The sequence below is a fragment of the Passer domesticus genome, chromosome 29 (assembly GCF_036417665.1).
Source record: "Passer domesticus isolate bPasDom1 chromosome 29, bPasDom1.hap1, whole genome shotgun sequence".
NCBI lineage: Eukaryota > Metazoa > Chordata > Aves > Passeriformes > Passeridae > Passer > Passer domesticus.
Genome location: NC_087502.1, coordinates 1,552,693 through 1,570,286, shown reverse-complemented (window position 1 = coordinate 1,570,286; position 17,594 = coordinate 1,552,693). Strand labels below are relative to the sequence as shown.

Sequence of the window (17,594 nt, the reverse complement as noted above, 5' to 3'; positions counted from 1 at the left end):
AAATGGCACAGTGGAGCCAGTGCTGCCTCGGGACAGGTGGAGCTGGGACAAATGGCACATTGATTTTGATCTCAACAAAAAGCCACCTGAGCTCCTCATGACAGCAACCCCACAGACTGGTAACGGATCCATTAAAAATAACTCATCACAGAGCTTTTAACTTGAAGCTCTGACACATGCAGCTTGTTCACTTCTGCCATAGAGGAAGGGAGTTTGAAGACAAAGAGGTTTAGCAAGGAGATCCATGTACAACAAAAGTGCTTCTATTTTAGCAAATGAAGTATCATAGGATGTAAAACCTCATCCATACTCCAGTCTTATCCCTCCATTTACCCAAATTCTTGATCTTAATTCCTTTGTCAGTAGGAAAATATGACAGGGAAGTGTAGATCCTCCTTTCCTTCTTCAGCTGGGCAGCTTGTAATCTCGTCTTCTTCCATAAACAAGAGCAGGCAAACGGGAATTTTGTCATGAAAGCATACTTGGGAAAGTTTGCCCTGTGTTTGTTTTTGTCCCGAAGTAACTGAGATTCATTGGAGTATTTGCAAGCCATAAATGATGGATTTATTTCGTTTGCTAGAATTTTGATTTTTTTAGACCTTTTCTGCTGCAGAAGAGCCTGGCACTTGCAGAACTCTTGCCCCATGCACTTCTCCACTGTTTCTTGCAGAGAAGCTTTGGGAAGCACTTAGGAAAAGTGCCATGTTCATGTGTGGTTTATGGAGCTCACAGGACAGGGAAATGTCTTTGCAGTGGGCACTGCCTTTTATTCCAAGGTGTAGAAGGATTCTTGGCTGAACAGGGCCATGATATTCTCCTGTGGGAATGGGACAGCCCTGGGCTGCAGATTACAGAGACACTCTGAAAACCATGTAGCATCCTCAAACAGGAACAAGATAGACCATGCACTGTCCTCAAACAGATACAACAATAAAGAATGAGCATTGTGCCAGGATGAAACCAAATGCGCCAAGCACGTCGTGGGAGCTGCTCATTTGGCACACCTTAGCTAAAGATGCTTATAGCGTGACAACCAATCAGTAATTAAGATGTATGTGTGAATATAGCTACTTAACCAATGATCATTAAGCACTAGAGGCATGAGAATGTGTATAGAAAAGGATAAATATGCCAATGTTGCTTAATAAAGGAGGATGACACTTAGCCACATTTGTTGTGAGTGTCGTTACTCAGCGGACTCTCCGTGGGAGCCTCACCACCAAGGAATTGTCTTTGCTGTGGGTACTGGCTGTTATTCCAACACCTGTGTCATTTGTTCTACTGGAATCCTTGTGAGAAAGGTTGTTCTTTGCCATTGAGATTTTTAGTTGACATTTTTGATCTCAAACAGCCCAAAGTTTTCCATCTCTCAGGTTTCTGATGCTGGTTTTTCCTTTCCAGTCTGTTGTTGGCCAAGGAAGATGCTGCTTAGATTCTGCAGGCCCCCATACATGGGTACTGTTATAGGTAAAAATCGATCCAGCCAATTTAATAAAAATAAAATATAAATTTATTCACAACCGATATACAGTCAGGACAGCCAACAATCAAGGACAGCACCGACCCCGAGATGGAAGCTGGGTGAACACAGATCCGCCTTCTATCGCACCCAATCCCCCCTGTTCACCAATGCCGCTTGGCAGAATCCGTTCTTATACTCTTTTTCTAGCCCAGAGTCCCTTTGTCTTTCCTCAGGGTTCTTCATATTCATGACGCCTCTATTCTCCGTCCTGTGCTGGACAAAACCTTGTCCGGGAACTGATGTGTATCCACTCTTCGGTTACCGGAATCCCGTGTGCAGATGTATGTCCTTGATGGTCCCCTCTGTCTAAGATGAACATCTCCATGGGCCATCATCGCTGGGCCTCCTCCTGTTCACACCAGTGAGAACGACAATCTCCTGTGCCGGCGAGGTTCACTTCCTATGTTAATGACACTCCTCCTACCTGACTGCCAGCTGCGGTTTCCTCACCCTGTGAAGCAATCCCCTCTTCCCTTGCTACTGTGATTTCAAGGTTTGATATTTTATTCTTATATATATACATATATTCTATCAGTACAAATTACCATAATATACATAACAGGTACCAAGCTGAAAGTTCTCCAGTGCTCCACAGCAGCCCAGTTATTCACAGGAGGGCCAAGAGCAGCTCCAGAAGCTCCAAGGAATTCTAACAGATGAATTTCTGTCCCTCAGGAAGGCAGGGCTGGGTCTGAAGTAAAGGGTCTGACCTTGCATCCACCTTTGCATAAGAGCAGCTGTCCCACTCTTTATGAAAGACACATAACATGTGCCACTCTTAATTCAGCACTGGCTTAGTCAGTCTTATAAATGTCTTTAAAAAAAAAAAAAAAAAAACAGACTGGTCAAAATTATTTATATTTTTGTTGGTTGGGTTGTTTTTGGCTTTTTTTTTTTCTTGGTTCTTTGCATGGTGCTCAGAGATCATGAAGTACAAGAGATTTTCTGTTCAACTTGCCTGGCAGTATGCAGGGGGCAAGGAAAGGAGATCAGTGTTTCACCAGCTGGTTAAGGAGCTCTAGAAGCAATTGTGCTGTCCCTAATCAGGGGATGGGGGCACTGCTAACAGCCTGGATTGTCCCCACCTCTGTTCCCCTCCTTACCAAAGTGCTGTGTAGATCCAGAGCCTTGTACCTCGGCCTGATGCTGCAAAAATCCTCCCAACATCCCTCAGTTTGCAAAAATAAAGGCTTTGTGCTCATTAAGGTGAAAAACTGTATGGGTGGCCTGCAGCTAATGTTCTTTTGTTGCCTGGACCCCAGTCAGTGCTGACATCTAAATGACTGACCAGCCCCAAGCTGCTCTTAAGACCGTTTTAATCAAAGGCACTGAAGCTCTGTTGAGTGCAAATTCTCCAGGAAAACAAGCACAGGAACTTGGATAATGTTGGTGGTAAAAGCATATTACAGAATGGTACCAATTCCAGCCTTTATTTTGCCTTCTTTTGCTGCCATGCATTAAACTGTCAGACTCATCAATGAACTGGGTTCTTCCAGGATGGGGTGTGCAAGGATGATCCCTCAGCTCGTGTGTGGACCTGGTGTGCACCAGGCCAGAGAGGTGACTGTCATCCATAGCCAGCCCCTGTCTGCCAAGAGAACAGGGAGCTGCAGCTCTGAGGAACTCAGGGGTGAGGCAGCAAACAGCCCAAATGCCTAGTTTATATCAGTTACTGGTACGGAGGATTTACTGCTGAGAGATTTTTATTTTCCTGCCCAGAGCTGGAAAAAAAGAACCCTGGCAGTTTCCTTTAGCTGTGAAGAGACTCTCTTCAACAGGTTCCAGCTCTGCTGCTTGTTTCAATTAAAAGCAGAGCCAAACTCTTCTGTTGGTCACATCAAACCAACATAAGTTTCAGGAGTCTGTGAAAGACATAAGAGTGTCAACATTATTTCATTTTATAATACTTAGAGTCTTCTAATTCAGCCATGGGATAATTAGGCCATCACTCACTATATCAATTAACTGGAAAAAGCCCTGGAAGTTTATTTACAACTAAGTTTTAAAAACTAATTAACAAGTTTCATAAAGAAAACCATGTATTAAGAATACAGTAATTGAAACATCTCAAAGCTCTTTCATAATGGAGCCCTGAACCCCAGTCATGTGCAGTGCAGCCTCAGCTGTCCCTTTGAGGCCAGAGAACTGCCAAGGCTCAGGGCTGGGATGAGCCTTCGCCCAAAAGCAGCTCCAAGACTGATTGGGAATCAATCCAGAGTAGGGCTCACACAAAGAGCAAAGTCTCAAGGCCAAAGCCAAACCTTCATCACGTTGGATTTGTTTTAACACAGATCTGGAGCAAATTTGCTTCCCCTGCAATACCACTGTTACCATGAATCTTTACATGAGCTACTAAATAAGCACTGTCCTGTCCTGTCCTGAGCCTTGCTGCCCAAATACTGTGGAGAACTTGCACTCTGCCCTGTGCCCCTGGGGCTGCCCTTGGCCAGGCAGCCTCAGTGGGAGCTGATGTTAAGGGAAAGGGCACATGAGTGAGCTCTTGCCACATGGACACAGATTATTTAGTCAGGAAACGCACATAGAGAACTTGCCCTCAGAATGCTGTAGAATATTCAAACTGTCATTCACCACCTTTCCAATATAAGCAATGTCACGATCCCAATGTAGAAGGAAGCACAGACCGGACCCATTTCCATGGTGTGCTGGGATACCCCTCTGCTTTTGGGAACTGGGCACTGCAAGGGGGTCGGGTAAGGCCATGGGAGCCAGATGTCAGTGGACAAAGCCAAAGCTGCACAGGGGCCTGGGGAGCTCTGGGTAAGCTCTGGTCACTCTCCACCCTCTTTGCAGGCCCTGTGCAACATCCCTGGAGTGGTGGCTGGAGCAGCCCCAGGCCCATGGGGGCTCTCTCTCTCCTAGAGAGGAAACCCTCCCCAAAGCCCTGGGCAAAACCATCCCCAGCACTTCCCGGGGAGCAGGGAGCACTGCGGGTGGCCAGAGTAGCTTCCCCAGGCAGGTGCTGTCGGGGTGCCTGCAGCACCAAAAGCGTCTCCGCTTCGGGCAGCCTTGACAACTCCCCCAGCCCAGCAGACACCTGAGCCTGGATGGAGTAATGACAGCCTCACCAGACAGACGAGGGCACTCTTGGCTTGGCAGATCCAGCAGGGTTTGTTTAGGGAAGATCCAGGGGTCCAGGTGGGGTGAGGGTGAGGAGAATGAACAGGAGCACAACCTCTGCTGAGGATAACCAGGGGCCAAGAGTGACCAGCAGGGGATGGGCCAGGGTATATCACTGGGGGAAGGTAGGAGGGGTCAGGGTACAAATCATGCAATGGGGAAGGGAGTCAGGGGAGGAGTTGAAATGGGGTGACTGGGGTCCACCAATGAGGGAGCAGAGTGGGGGTGGTTTCCCAGGGAAAGCCAGTGGGGGAAGAGGGGGCACAGAACTCTCTAGAACAGGGGGATGAACAGCAGTTGAGTGACAACAGCACATTAACAACCAGAGACTCCTGGGGATTTGTGCCAGCCTCTAACTAAACAGCACTGTCCTCCCAGGGCATTCCAGCCCCATCATTCCCATGACTATCTCCCACATATTCCCCCTTTTTATTTATTAAATAAACATTTCCTAAAGTTTTGTCTCTGGTTTTCTTAAAACACTTCAGTGCTGTTGAGAGTACAGCAACGATGAGAAAGACCCACTGTAAACCCTTAAGAATGGGGGCCACTCTCCCAGGAACGCCCCATTGCATAAGTGTTTTGTCCATCATGTCCACAACCTTCTTATCAGTAAGAAGAGTCTTCATTTGGTCTTGCATTTGCTTGATGTTGGCTCGGATCGACGTGCTTCTTGAACAAAGGTTAAAACCACAAAGTCCTTCAAAATCCTCACAACCATGGCCATGGGTGAGCAGCAGGAAGTCGATTGCCGCTCTGTTCTGGAGGGTGGCATGTCTGGTGGTTTCTTTGTCCACCAAGAGGTCTGATAGGGTGGCAGATGTAGCGTTGGTCGGCTTACTGAGCCAGCACTCCAGGTGAGAAAGCTCACCAAGGGCTTTGGCAGCTGCAACCCATGGCAAAAATATGGACACAGCTACCCCTCTTTGTCTTGCCCCTGTTATAAATTTGGTCACCACAATTTTGGTTGAATTGAGAGTTTGATCGTTTTTGGTGTGTCAATTGAGTTTCTCACTTCCAATATTTAATTTGAGTAGTGTTGGGGTAAGGGTGGTAAGGTGATCAAGGCTGCAGGGGCCCCCTTTGATCTTCGAGGGGATCCCTGTGGCTGCAGATGAGAAACACTGCCCTGGGGAGCACTCTGGGAAATGGAGAGGACTTAGACAATGTTTCAACAGTATAATTGCACCACTCAACAACGTTGTATCTTTTACCATTTGGAGATACATCTTTTCTCACAATCATCTGTGGCTTAGTTATTTCCGGACAATTTTGTTTGGGTGGTTCACAGAAAAATTTACACAGTAAGTCGCTTTTGAGGAGCCCAGTAGGTCTAGTTGCTGGGGCTCTTGTGGTGCATGTAGTAGAGTCTTCATCCAATCATCCCAAGTGTACACTGGGGTGGGTTTCTTACCTGTATATGGGTACTCGTTTGGTGACAGGGGGATTCCCTCCAGACATGTAGACAGCAGGTCTTCTACGCTTCCCATGGCCATGCAAAAATTATCTTGTTTGAGAGATTTCACTAGTGTGATCTATACATTTTCTTTCGGTTGTGGCACGACCCATCCGACCGATGTTTGGATGCACAGGAGGGCAGTGATGGTGGTGGCCGCTCTTAAGATGTTTTGGGGTGTCCTGGGAGTGGGCATCTGCTTCTCAAATGAATCAGGTATAGACTGTTTGAGCACTGATAGAAACAGGAATAGTAAAGTTAGTTGTCATGGTTATTTTCTTTGTTTTGTCCCCACTATATATTAGATCTTTGGTTTTCCTTTCTGTCTCATCCTATATTTAAATTAATAGGTTAAAGACATAGGTAAGGTTGGTTATGGGGGTAATGGGTAGGGGTTATGGGAGAGATCGAGGGAAGTGGTATGAGGGAAATGCTACTGGGATTTCAGGAGAGGGTATAAAGGAGCCTGTAGAGTCATTTAACATTGAAAAATATTTCCAATATAACAAAATATTAGAACTTCAGCAATGATGTTTGGCTGGACAGGCTTCTTTCTTCGGCATCGCCAGGCAACAGCGTTCTCGGAACTGTTCTGCGGTGGGGGCATGTTGAGGTAGTCTGATGTAGTATTATCATCTGCTGCGGTGTCCAGGGAGGGTTTGATGAATTGGCAAGGAATACTGGATGGTGTTGGAGGTCTTTTCCAACCTAAATCATTCCATGATTCTAATTGTCTCTGGCCCATAGGCGTCTTGCACAGCCAAATGGTGATGGACTGGGGCACAAAACCAGGATTTTGGAGACAATGGAGTGGAAATTCCTCTAGAAAAGATCCTTTCTACCCACCCAGGCACATGGATACTCAGCCAGCATGTACACGTAAATCCTTTTATTTTGGCCTTGATTTTCCTTCATATTTCTTCATCCCTTCACCCACCATTGGGGTAAAAATAAAGACATTTAACTAAGTCACGGATGGTGACATTGGGGAATATGGTGGGGATGGGGCTGGGGACATGGACAAGGACATGGGTGCAGACATGGCTGTGGATGGCGATATTGGGCATGGGGGGGGTGTCACAGGTATGGATGGTGACATGGGGCCATATGGCCATGGATGAGGACATGGGGGATGTGGCCATGGGTGGTGACAAGTGGCTTAGGGGACATGTCCATGGGTTGACATGTCCATGCCATGAGATGTCCCATGACCAAGGACAGCATATCCCCACCACCACCACGATACTGTCCCCTTCATGCTCCCGTTTATTCCCTGCTCTTTCCCTGGCTGTGACACCTCCCTTGCACGATGTCCCCGTGTCCAGGTGACCCGTGTCCATCAGCTACTCCCAGTGGCTCCAGCAGCAGCCAGAGCCCGTCCTCAGCACGCAGGATCAGCTCGGGCTTGCGGCGCGGGGGTGGCCTCGCCGTGTCCCTCCGCAGTGCAAACCGGGACAGTGTCAGTGCCACTGCCACCTTCATCTCAGCCATGGCAAAGCTCTGCCCAATGCAGTTCCTGCCACCACATCCCCACTGTCAGTGTCACCCCACTGTGAACCCAGCCAGAGACGGGGGTGGCACCTGGGGACACTCCTGTCCCCACTCCACCACTTACCTGGGGCCAGCAGAGAAGGGGATGAAGGACAACCGGGACCATCTCTTGCTGTTCTCTGGGCTGAACCTCAGAGGGTTGAGCACCTGGGGTGACACCAGCACAGTCACACCGAGGGGACACAGCTGTCACCATCATGGTGACAAGGACACCTCATAGGGTGGCCCTACCTCAGGCTCAGGCCAGAGGTCTGGGTTGTGGTGGGTCCTGTAGATGCTCATCTGGCAGATGACTCCTGGTGGGATGGGAATGGCCACTTTAGGGACAGCAGATGAGGGTGGCTGGTGACACTGGGGACACCTTGGCCATGCCATACCCTTGGGATGACACGGCCATCACGCAGGGGGATGTCCTCAGTGCAGCACTGGGACACAGCAGTGACAGGAGGGTGCAGCCGCAGGCTGTTCTTGATGCACATGGTGGTGAAGGGCAGCTGGGACAGGTCCTCCCTGGGGACAAAACAGGGGTGGCATCGTGTCCCCAAGCCACATGACCTGGGGTGGCCCTGGGGACATCTCATCATTCAATGTCTGCAGTGTCCCGGCCAGCCAGGAGCTCCTGGACCTCCTGGCGGCATCGCTCCTGGTGCTCAGGGTGGCCAGCCAGGTTGTAGAAGAGCCATGCCAGGCCACTGGCCGTGGTGTCATGACCTGTGGGAACATTGAGTGAGTAAGGGGACACTGGAGTGGCTCCTCCCCAGTGGCGCCTGGGAGCTCGTGCTCACCCTCAAACACGAAGGTGTCACAGCCTCAGCCGCGATGTCCTCGTCCGACAGGGTGTGGCCGTTCTCGTCCTGCGGGGGTGAGATGAGCCAGGGGCCACCTGGGGCCACCGGTCTACGGCCAAATCCCATCCATGGCCACCACTCTTCCCCAATGGCCACCACCCTACAGGCACCACCATCCCACTGGCCATCAGCTCTATGGTCAATGCTGCCCATGGCCATCACTGTTCCCCTGTGGCCACCAGTCTATGCCCCAGCCCACCATGGCCACCAGCATCCTCTTGGCCTCTATGGCCAACCCTTCCATGGCACCACCATCCCCTAGACCACCATCCCCCCATGGCCACCACCCTGTGGTCACCATCATCTCCCCATGGCCACAGCCACCCTCTTGTGCACTTCCATGTCTCCATGGCCACCATCATCCCCCATCCCCTCATGGCCACCAAAGGATGAGGATTGGGGGACAACCAGAGGCTGGACATGGTGACACCTTTGGGTGGCCTTGGGGAACCTCAAGGACAGGTTGGTGGCCACTGTGGGGTGGCATTTGGCCTGGCCATGGTGACACCTCTGGGGACCTCTGGGCTTGGGTTGGTGGCCACTGCCTGGGCACTGCCTGGGCACTGCCAGGTCTCTGTGCCAGGTACGGTGACACCCATGGGTGGCCCTGGGGACCCGTCTGATGTCCCATGTCCTACCTGAGGCACTGAGGAGTGGCTGGAGGGTGCTGGGGTGGAAGAGGCACAGGACAGGCAGCCAGGGAAGTCCCCACCAGAGGCAGCCATGACGGTACTGGGCCACCAAGGTGTCCACCTGCTGTAGGGCTTCCTCCGTGCTCTGGCCCTGGGGACAACAGGACATGTGTGTCCCTGGGGACACAGATAGGCTTGGGGGACATGTGTATCCTCAGGATACTGCCAGCCTTGGGGACATGTGTGTCTGTCCCCACTGTCCCCTTGCTGGTGCCACCACCCCATCCTCACCATCCCCCCAAGTGCCACCACCCCATTCCTTCAGTCTCCTCACAGGTGCCACCACTCAATTGTTCCTTTGCAGGTGCCTCCACCCCTGTCCCCACAGGTGCCACCCACTGTTCCCTCACCATGCCAGTGTGTCCCAGCAACCAATTGTGCCAGGGCAGGATGGGGAACTTGTTCAGCTGTTGACAAGTGGCCTGGAATCGGGTGACAGCCACCAGCGCATCCCAGAGCCACTGCAGCAGCAGGGCCACCACGAAGGTGCCCAGGGCCACCGCGCCCAGGGAACCTAGTGCCGTGGCCACCGCCATGGAACCGCTCCTGGGGACAGGCTGGGGACAGGGCAAGGGGCGGGCATGGGCGGTGTCACCGCGGGGTCACGTGGCGCCGCGCTGGGTGTCACTGGATCCGCCTTTTGTCGTAATGCGTGTTCTGGTGGCAGCATCCTCTGACACGTCCTGATGGCATCTTGTGCTGACATGTCCTAGTCCAGCGTGCCCACATGTGTATCCTGGTGGCATCATGTTCCCCCTTCGTGTGTCCCTGTCCCCTCTATATGTCCTTGTTCCCCCTTCCACGTCCCCCTCTGTGAATCACTGTTCCCCCCGTGTGACCTTATCCCTCTGCACATGTCCCTGTCCCCTCCAAGTGTCCCCGTCCCCATCTCCCCCATGTGACCCCGTTCCCTTCCGTGTGTCCCTGTCCCCTCTGAGTGTCCTCATCCCCATCTCCCCCGTGTAACCCTGTTCCTTTCCGTGTGTCCCTGTCCCTCTCTGTATGTCCCCTGCCCCTCGCCCCTGAAGGACCAAAGTCCCCGAGGTCCCAGGGCTGTGTCCTGTGGGATATTCACGTGTCCCACAGAATGTCCCCATGTCCCATAGGATGTTCCAATGGCTGTTCCTTGCACTGAGCTTCTCCCCTATGCCAGCACAGAGAGGGACACTGCAGCGGCGGCTGGCCTCGAACATACGTGTGTCCCAGCTAGCTGCGGCCAGCACTGCCGGCAGCACGGGGGCAGTCTCCCTCTCGAGGATTTCGTTGGGAGAGCGCCTAAGGCTTTCGCCTTCTGGGAGCGAGGATCCGCGGAGCGTAGAAAGAGAGGTTGCTACCCACAGGGCAAATGAGACTCGGACCACGACTGCAGTTCAATCCCGGGTTTATTCCAGGGGTGCTGACAGCCGAGGACCCAGACCGAAGCCCAACGAGAGTTTTTAAAGGGGTGGTCCTCAACCAATCACAAAGAAGCAGGGAGTGGTAAAGGAGTGAATGACAGGGTTGGGAATCCAATAGGTACATAGTGGGGGCGGAGCCCTGGCCCCTGATCCAATCACTCGATGCCCAAGGTAGAAGGTTCTGGATGAGAAGGTGGGGACACCGAGTGACAGGCAGGAGACCAGGGAGGGATCAAGGGAGGATACAATGTTTGCAGGGGAGGAGAGAGGCTGGAGGGACAGGGCGATCAAGGGAGAGGGAGAACCTGGGCAGAACCATTCAAACAAAAGGGGTAACAGGAATATACCAAAACAGGACAATACATTACATAAAAGGCACACCACAACATCTCCCCCTTTCTTGTTTAAAAAGAAAGAAAGAGGGAATTCATATAACTCAAAAACTGTTCTCAGAATCACCCCATGACACCCCACAGCACCCCACGATACTTTGACCTCTGGTTTTGTCTTTTTTCCTTGGTTTGGTGGGCACTTCTGTCACAATTCTCTAGTACAAGTGGAGGTCGTGATGGTTCATTAACTGATCTCAGAGTGCAGAAACAACACAGAGGGGATTTCAGTATTAATCAAAACAAATGGAACTTTTATTGACTGCCCACAGCAAATGCCATAGAAGGCTTAGAAAAGAGATAAAAGAGAGAGAGAGAGAAAGAGAGAGAGAGACAAAGAGAGGGTATAGCTACCAAACTTAGAGATGAAATCCTCATGGTCCAGGTCGATGGAAATTCACCTTGTGACGTCAGGGAGAATCTCAAAGTCCTGGTTAACTCAGGTATTGTATTTGTTTCCCCCAGACAACGAAGGAATGATGAATCTGACTCCATGTTCTCAGAAGGCTAATTGATTATTTTGTGATACTATATTATATTTAAAGAGTGCTATACTAAACTATACTAAAGAATACAGAAAGGATACTTACAGAAGGCTAAAAAGATAATCATGGAACTCATGACTCTCTCCAGAGTCTGCCACAGCTTGGCCCTGATTGGCCAATAAGTCAAAACAATCAGAGCAAAAACTGATGAAACAATCACCTGTTGGTAAACAATCTCCAACCACATTCCACATGAGCAAAACAGAGGAGAAGCAAATCAGATAATCATTGCTTTCATTTTTCTCTGGGGCTTCTCAGCTTCCCTGGAGAAAAATCCTGGGCAAAGAGATTTTTCAGAAAATGTGAATGTGACACTCAGGGGTCTATTATAATTCTTTGCCAAGGGGAGGAACAGGTAATTCTCTTGAAATTGCTGAGGGGGAACAGGTACAATGAAGAGTAAGTCTGTTGAAACCGTCAAGGGGGAAGAGGTCACGTTCTCAGCAGTGAGTGAGAGTCATTGTTTTCTTGACCCAATGACCACACCTGGCACATCTCCCTTCAGTTTGGTCAGCCCCACCTTGTGTTAGAATCGTAGGGGTCTCAGTCTCAGTCCTTAAGAGAGAGAGGGGGCTGCAATCTGTCTGTCATTGTGGTAGAGAAGCAGATGAAGGGTTTTCCATGGGGAACTACCAAAGTTACTCCTGAAAGTTCATTTGGCCAAGAGGTGGGGAAATTCATGGGCTACTGTCAAGAAGCAGGTGCAAGCATATAGGGTGAGTCGCTCCATTGCCAGCCCCCTGCTAGAAGCAGTCACTGCAAACACAGCTGTGCACAATCACTTGGCCAGCATCCACCTCAGCCAGGCCAGAACTCCAGTCAGGGTCCTCAGGGTCCCAGTCTCTGTCCTTGCAACAGTCGTGAGGAAAGTGAGGGAAAGTTCAGACCATCACTTACAAGGGCCCGTGGCCCCAAAGGGGCCTCTGGATTCTCCAAGACCCCAGAGTGTCAATGGGTTCCTGTGATCCCATGAGTCCCTGCAGTGTCACCATGTTCCCAGGAAACACTGGAGTGTCAAAAAGTCCTCATGAATCCCTGCACTGTCTCAATGTCCCCAGGAGGCCCTGCAGTGTCACAGCACTGGAGTGGGCACAGCACCAGGGGAGGTTTGGCAGCGTTCCACTCTCTGTGACACCACAGCAGTGGCAGCCACAATGTTCCCCTCTCTCTGACACTACAGGTGTGGCAGTACCACCTCCCCCTCTTTGTGAGACCACAGCAGTGGCAATTCCAACATTCCCTTCTTTGACACCACAAGGGTGGCAGCCCCAAAATTCCACTCTTTATGACCCCACATCAATGGCTGCCCCAGTGTTCCCTTCTCTGTCACACCAGAGTGGTATCAGTGCCAGCATTCCCCTCTCTGTGACACCACAGTGGTGGCAATCCTGACCTTCCCCTCTCTGTGACACCACAGTAGTGGAACCCTCAGCGTTTTCCTCTCTATGACAGCATTGCATTGGCAGCCCTGACACCCCCCTCTGTATGACACTGCAGGGGTGGCACCCAAATGTTCCCCTGTTTATGACAGCACAGCAGTGGCAACCCCAGTGTTCCCTTCTATGACACCACAGCAGCAGCCGCCCCAACTTTCTCCTCTCTGTGACACCACAGGGGTGGCAGTCCTATTGTCCTGGTCTCTGTGACACCACAGTGGTTTGTGCCCAAACGTTCCCCTCTCTGTGACACTGCAGCTGTGGCAGCAGCACTGGAACAGAAGCAGCAGCCATGAAACAGCAGGGGAGCAGGGGAGGAGCAGAGATGGAGCTCTGGAACAGTGGGAGATGAGCAGTGCTGGAGCAGTGCTGGACAAGCAGAGGAACTGTGCTGGAACATCCTGAGAGCAGCACTGGAGCAGCTTTTGAGCAGCAGTGGAGTACCCATGGAAAAGGTGGAACAGTGGTGGAACAGGAACCACAGACATGAACAGTGGTGGCACACTGGTGGCACATTGGTTACACATAGGTGGCACATTGCTGGCACGTTGCTGGCACATTGGCTACAAATATGTGGCACAATGGTGGTGCACTGGTGGCACACTTGGTGGCACATTGGTGGCACATTGGTGGCACATTGGTTACACATAGGTGGCACACTGGTGGCACATTGGAGGCACACTGGTGGCACAGGCCCCACGGCCGTGGAGCGGCACAGGAGATGCCGACGCTGCGGGACACAGAGCAGCTCCGAGCGCTTTGTCCTGCAGGGACTGGCTCTGCACACCAGAGCGATCCCAGCAGGCTGACCCAGAGCGGGGACAGAAGCAGGAATTGCTGCTGGGCTCTGGAAGGCACAGATGGAGAATATTGAATGGTGACCTGGAGGTTTGATCCTGCTCATTGTGGCCGCTTTTGGGGTGCCAGGACCGTTCCAGTCCATCTGAAGTCATGAACTCAGGATATACTCAGGACAAAAGCAATCAAACTGCCTTCTTTACTGCAGGGAAGCATAGCTTGGGAGAAGTTTCATGATTTCTGATTTAGGAAGCAAACTGGGTGAATTATTGACCTGTGGTATGTTCTAGTCCTGGAACAATTCCCAAAGTGCTGGGATTTGGCGTTAAAAACGAGCAATGTGCCTCATCACCAGGATATTGCACACATGGAGTAAACAGCTATTTGTGGTCATTACGATCCAGAAAACAAATGGATATCTTTCCCTGATTTCACTCTTCCTTCCTCTCTCTCTGGGATGAGGCATCCAAAACTCCCTGCACGTCTGCTTTCCAGAATCTGCTCCTCTGGAGTTGGGATGGGACAAATGAGCAGTGGGAAGAGGGAGGAAAATGGACCATTCAAACTGCAAACCCTGTTCTTTTAGTTTCTGCATTTCCTGTGTTTAGAAACTGTCATGTGTTCAACTCTCAGACCAGCTCCCACATTTCTCTCTTTTGCCCTGGCAGAAAACCTTCCTTTGGCCCTATTTAGCATCTGACCCTCGGAAACACCTCAGTGCAGATGCTTTTTGGTTGGTTTTGCTAACAGATGATGAGAAAATCAGCGCAAGGGGAGAGATGAGGGAGAGGGCAGAAACAATTCCTTTCTTTTCTCTTCCAGGTGCAAAGTCTCCTGTGCAGGTTGTGCTGCAGCCAGAGACTTCCCAGGCCAAGGGCTGAAGGAAGCAATTCAGCTGAGGCAGCTGAGACATCTCCTCCCTGCTTTGCAGCCCTGAGGCTGGCAGGGGACACAGCTGCCCCCCGTGCACCCCACACAGCCCCTGGAATGGGGGATTCTTCCTGCCTCTGCCAGATGCTCCTTCTCCATCCCTGGCCTGGCTGCTCCTGCTCTGAGCTCCCTGCCATGCTCATTGCTGGGGCTGGGGAGCAGGAGGGAGGAGCTCAGCACCAACCTGGGAGGTGCCAGCGGGGTCAGAGATGTGTGGAGGTGACAGTGACAGAGTGACGGGATGTGCGGATGGACACAGGGACAAGAGAACACCTCTGGGGGAAGCCTCTTCAAAATTTGGGGGATTTTTGTTTGCAAAATACATATAGACATGGATACACAGACACACAGTGTGACTTTGCTGAAAGGGTTTATTGATTATTGAAGGGAAATGGCCCAGGGCTCACAGGGGATCAGAGGGTTCCTCCAGGGATGATCATCTCCTCATGCCACCAGAGGGGATCGGGACACCGGTGTCCCCACAGCTTCCAATCCTAAAAGACAAACGCCAGAACGTGACTCTGGAGCACACTGGGCCATGGATGGGCTTTGTCTCCACCCCTGTCCCTGCAGGCATGGCTCACCTAGGCATCCAGAGAGGCAGCCAGGCGCTTCACACGCAGATCCAGCAGCTTTCCAGGCAGAGGGGGCTGGGGACAAAGGCAGCGTTAGAGACCCACTGGGGGCACTGGGCTGGACTGAGAGGCAAGGGAGAGCAGGGGGGCCTTGGGGAAGGGGCTGCAGGAGCAATGGGGTGCAGGAGCTGCTGTGCTCTGCCTAGAAGCACTGGGCTCCTGGCCAAGAGGCACAGCTGGGGCAGGGGCTGCGTCCTGGCTCATCCAGGGGGTCCTGGGGTGACAGGGACGGGAATGCAGCAGGGGCCCTGGGCAAAGGCTTCCCTGGCGAGGAGCCGTGGGGCAGGCTGCTGTCTGGGCTGTCAGTAGGGGTGCACTGGGCTGTGCTGGGACAGACTGGGATGGGCTGGGCTGTGGTGGCCATGCAAGGGGAGGGTCTGACACTGGCAGAACTCGTGGTACCCACCAGAGGCGTCTCCAGGTCCACGACGTTGTCTAAATCCAACTGCAGAGAGACCAGGAGACCTGTCTGGTCCCTGGGATGTCCCCAGTGCCAGCGAGGGATGGGGGGACTGAACTGCCACCCAATTCCCTGAGGGGATGCCCTCCAATGCCAGCAGCCCACTCACCTCCCGGAGATCATCTTGGGTTCCTTCCAGGAGTGCCTGGAAAGGAGAACAAAGGCTTGGTCTGGACGGGAACTTGTGGAGCTGGGGTGGGACACGGGTGCAGGGAGGAGGGCCCAGGCAGAGGGATGGGAATTCAGGGCCTCCAAGAAAATCTGTGTGAGGTGGGGGGAGACCCAAAGATACTGATCTGGGGTCAACTGAAGGCCCATGAGACAGGGCTGGGGGCGTGGAAGGAGCAGGGTGTGAGGTACAGGGGAAGAGAAAGGAATTGCAGTGCAGGGACATGGGAGTGCAAGAGAGGGGCTTGATGGGGACAGAAGAATGAGGATGGGTAGGGACAAAAGCAACAGGACTGAGAGATGGTGTGGGAGTGGGGAGTGAGTCGGGGAATTGTACAGGGGGACCCTCCTGCATTGGAGAGGAAGAAATGCAAAGGACTGAGGGGAAACATGGAAGGAAAGGCCTCAGGAATGGTCAGGGGCACAGAGAGAGGTACAAAAGGGTGGGTTGGGAGGGTAGAAAGGGCAGGATGTGGGGACAGCGTTTGGCTGGTGCCCCACCTTGGCCTGTGCCGGGGGGCACAGCAGGATGGAGAAGAGCAGGGCCACGCTGAGCACAGCCACCTTCATCTTCCTCTTGCTCTGGGCAGCAATGCCTGAGGCTGCAGCAGGTGAGGAGCACCTTTATCCCTGCTGGGACTCCTCCCTGCACCCTCCCTGCCAGCCCCCAGGCCAAAGCCAGGCTTGGCACAGCCTCCAGCCCTGGCCACAAGCCCAGCCCTGGCACAGAGTCCACCCCACCTGTGGCACGGATCCAGCCCCCTTGCCCGGCATCCATCCAGCTTCCTGCATGGGGCAGCTGCCCCTGAAAGGGCCCAGGCACCTGGGGGGCCAAGGGGGGCAGGCAGGGAGCCAAAGGCATCTGGGGACCCTGTGGGGACAACCCCCAGTCCAACACAATCCATCCTCCAACACCCCCAGTGCCAGATCCCCCATCTCCTGCTGCCCCTTTCCTCCCAGAGCGTTCCCTGTGGGACACCCCAGAGCTGAGCCCGGCCCCAAACCCAGCATGTGGGAGAACAAGGGGAACAAGGGACGTGTGATCAGGTGGGTGATTGGCATCTCCAGTCACTGCAGACACTGGGAGCACTGGGCAATGCTGATCACCTGCAGACAAGGCTGAGGGTTGGGAATGGCTCAGGCGTGGCAATTCCCACATCCACACAACCTGATATCCCATTCCCTGCAGATGCCAATCCCATCCAGTCTCCATGCCCAGAGCACTGTCCAGAGGGGAATGTGCCCTGCCCTGACCCTCATCCTGTCACACCTGCAGCCACTGAGCCCTCCCAGAGCACCTGGGGCATGGCCCTGGCCCTGAACTGAGGCCAGCACTGGCCCTGAGCAGGATGTGCCCATCCCAGGGACATGGGGAAGGGGGCACCTGTCCCCAGGCAGCCACTTGGAGCTAATTGTGGTAACAGAGGTGTCCTGTGAGGAGGAGGGGTGTTGGTCCCTTATCAGCATCTCAGACAAGCCCTGTTTACCCAGGCCCTGAGGCAGCAGGAGGACATTCAGATATCTTGGGATTTCTGGGACTGCCTGGTGCAGGGGGGTCTGTGCATGGGGGAACTGAGAGCAGATGGATCCCTGGTGGGGACAACCCCCACTCCAACACAATCCATCCTC

At 52.6% G+C, this 17,594-nt stretch overlaps 2 protein-coding genes across 2 annotated transcripts in view; one reads left to right on the top strand and one right to left on the bottom strand.

The window, feature by feature from the left end:
• Positions 1–17,594, top strand: part of LOC135287382 (zinc finger protein 664-like) — a 257,242-nt gene that overhangs the window by 150,970 nt on the left and 88,678 nt on the right. The gene's annotated exons all lie outside the window — the stretch shown is intronic.
• Positions 7,383–9,743, bottom strand: LOC135287263 (leukotriene-B4 omega-hydroxylase 3-like). The gene is given in 8 exon segments (XM_064400615.1): positions 7,383–7,632; positions 7,732–7,814; positions 7,899–7,963; positions 8,029–8,178; positions 8,250–8,378; positions 8,453–8,471; positions 8,474–8,521; positions 9,558–9,743. Coding segments are annotated over 8 exon segments (930 nt in total).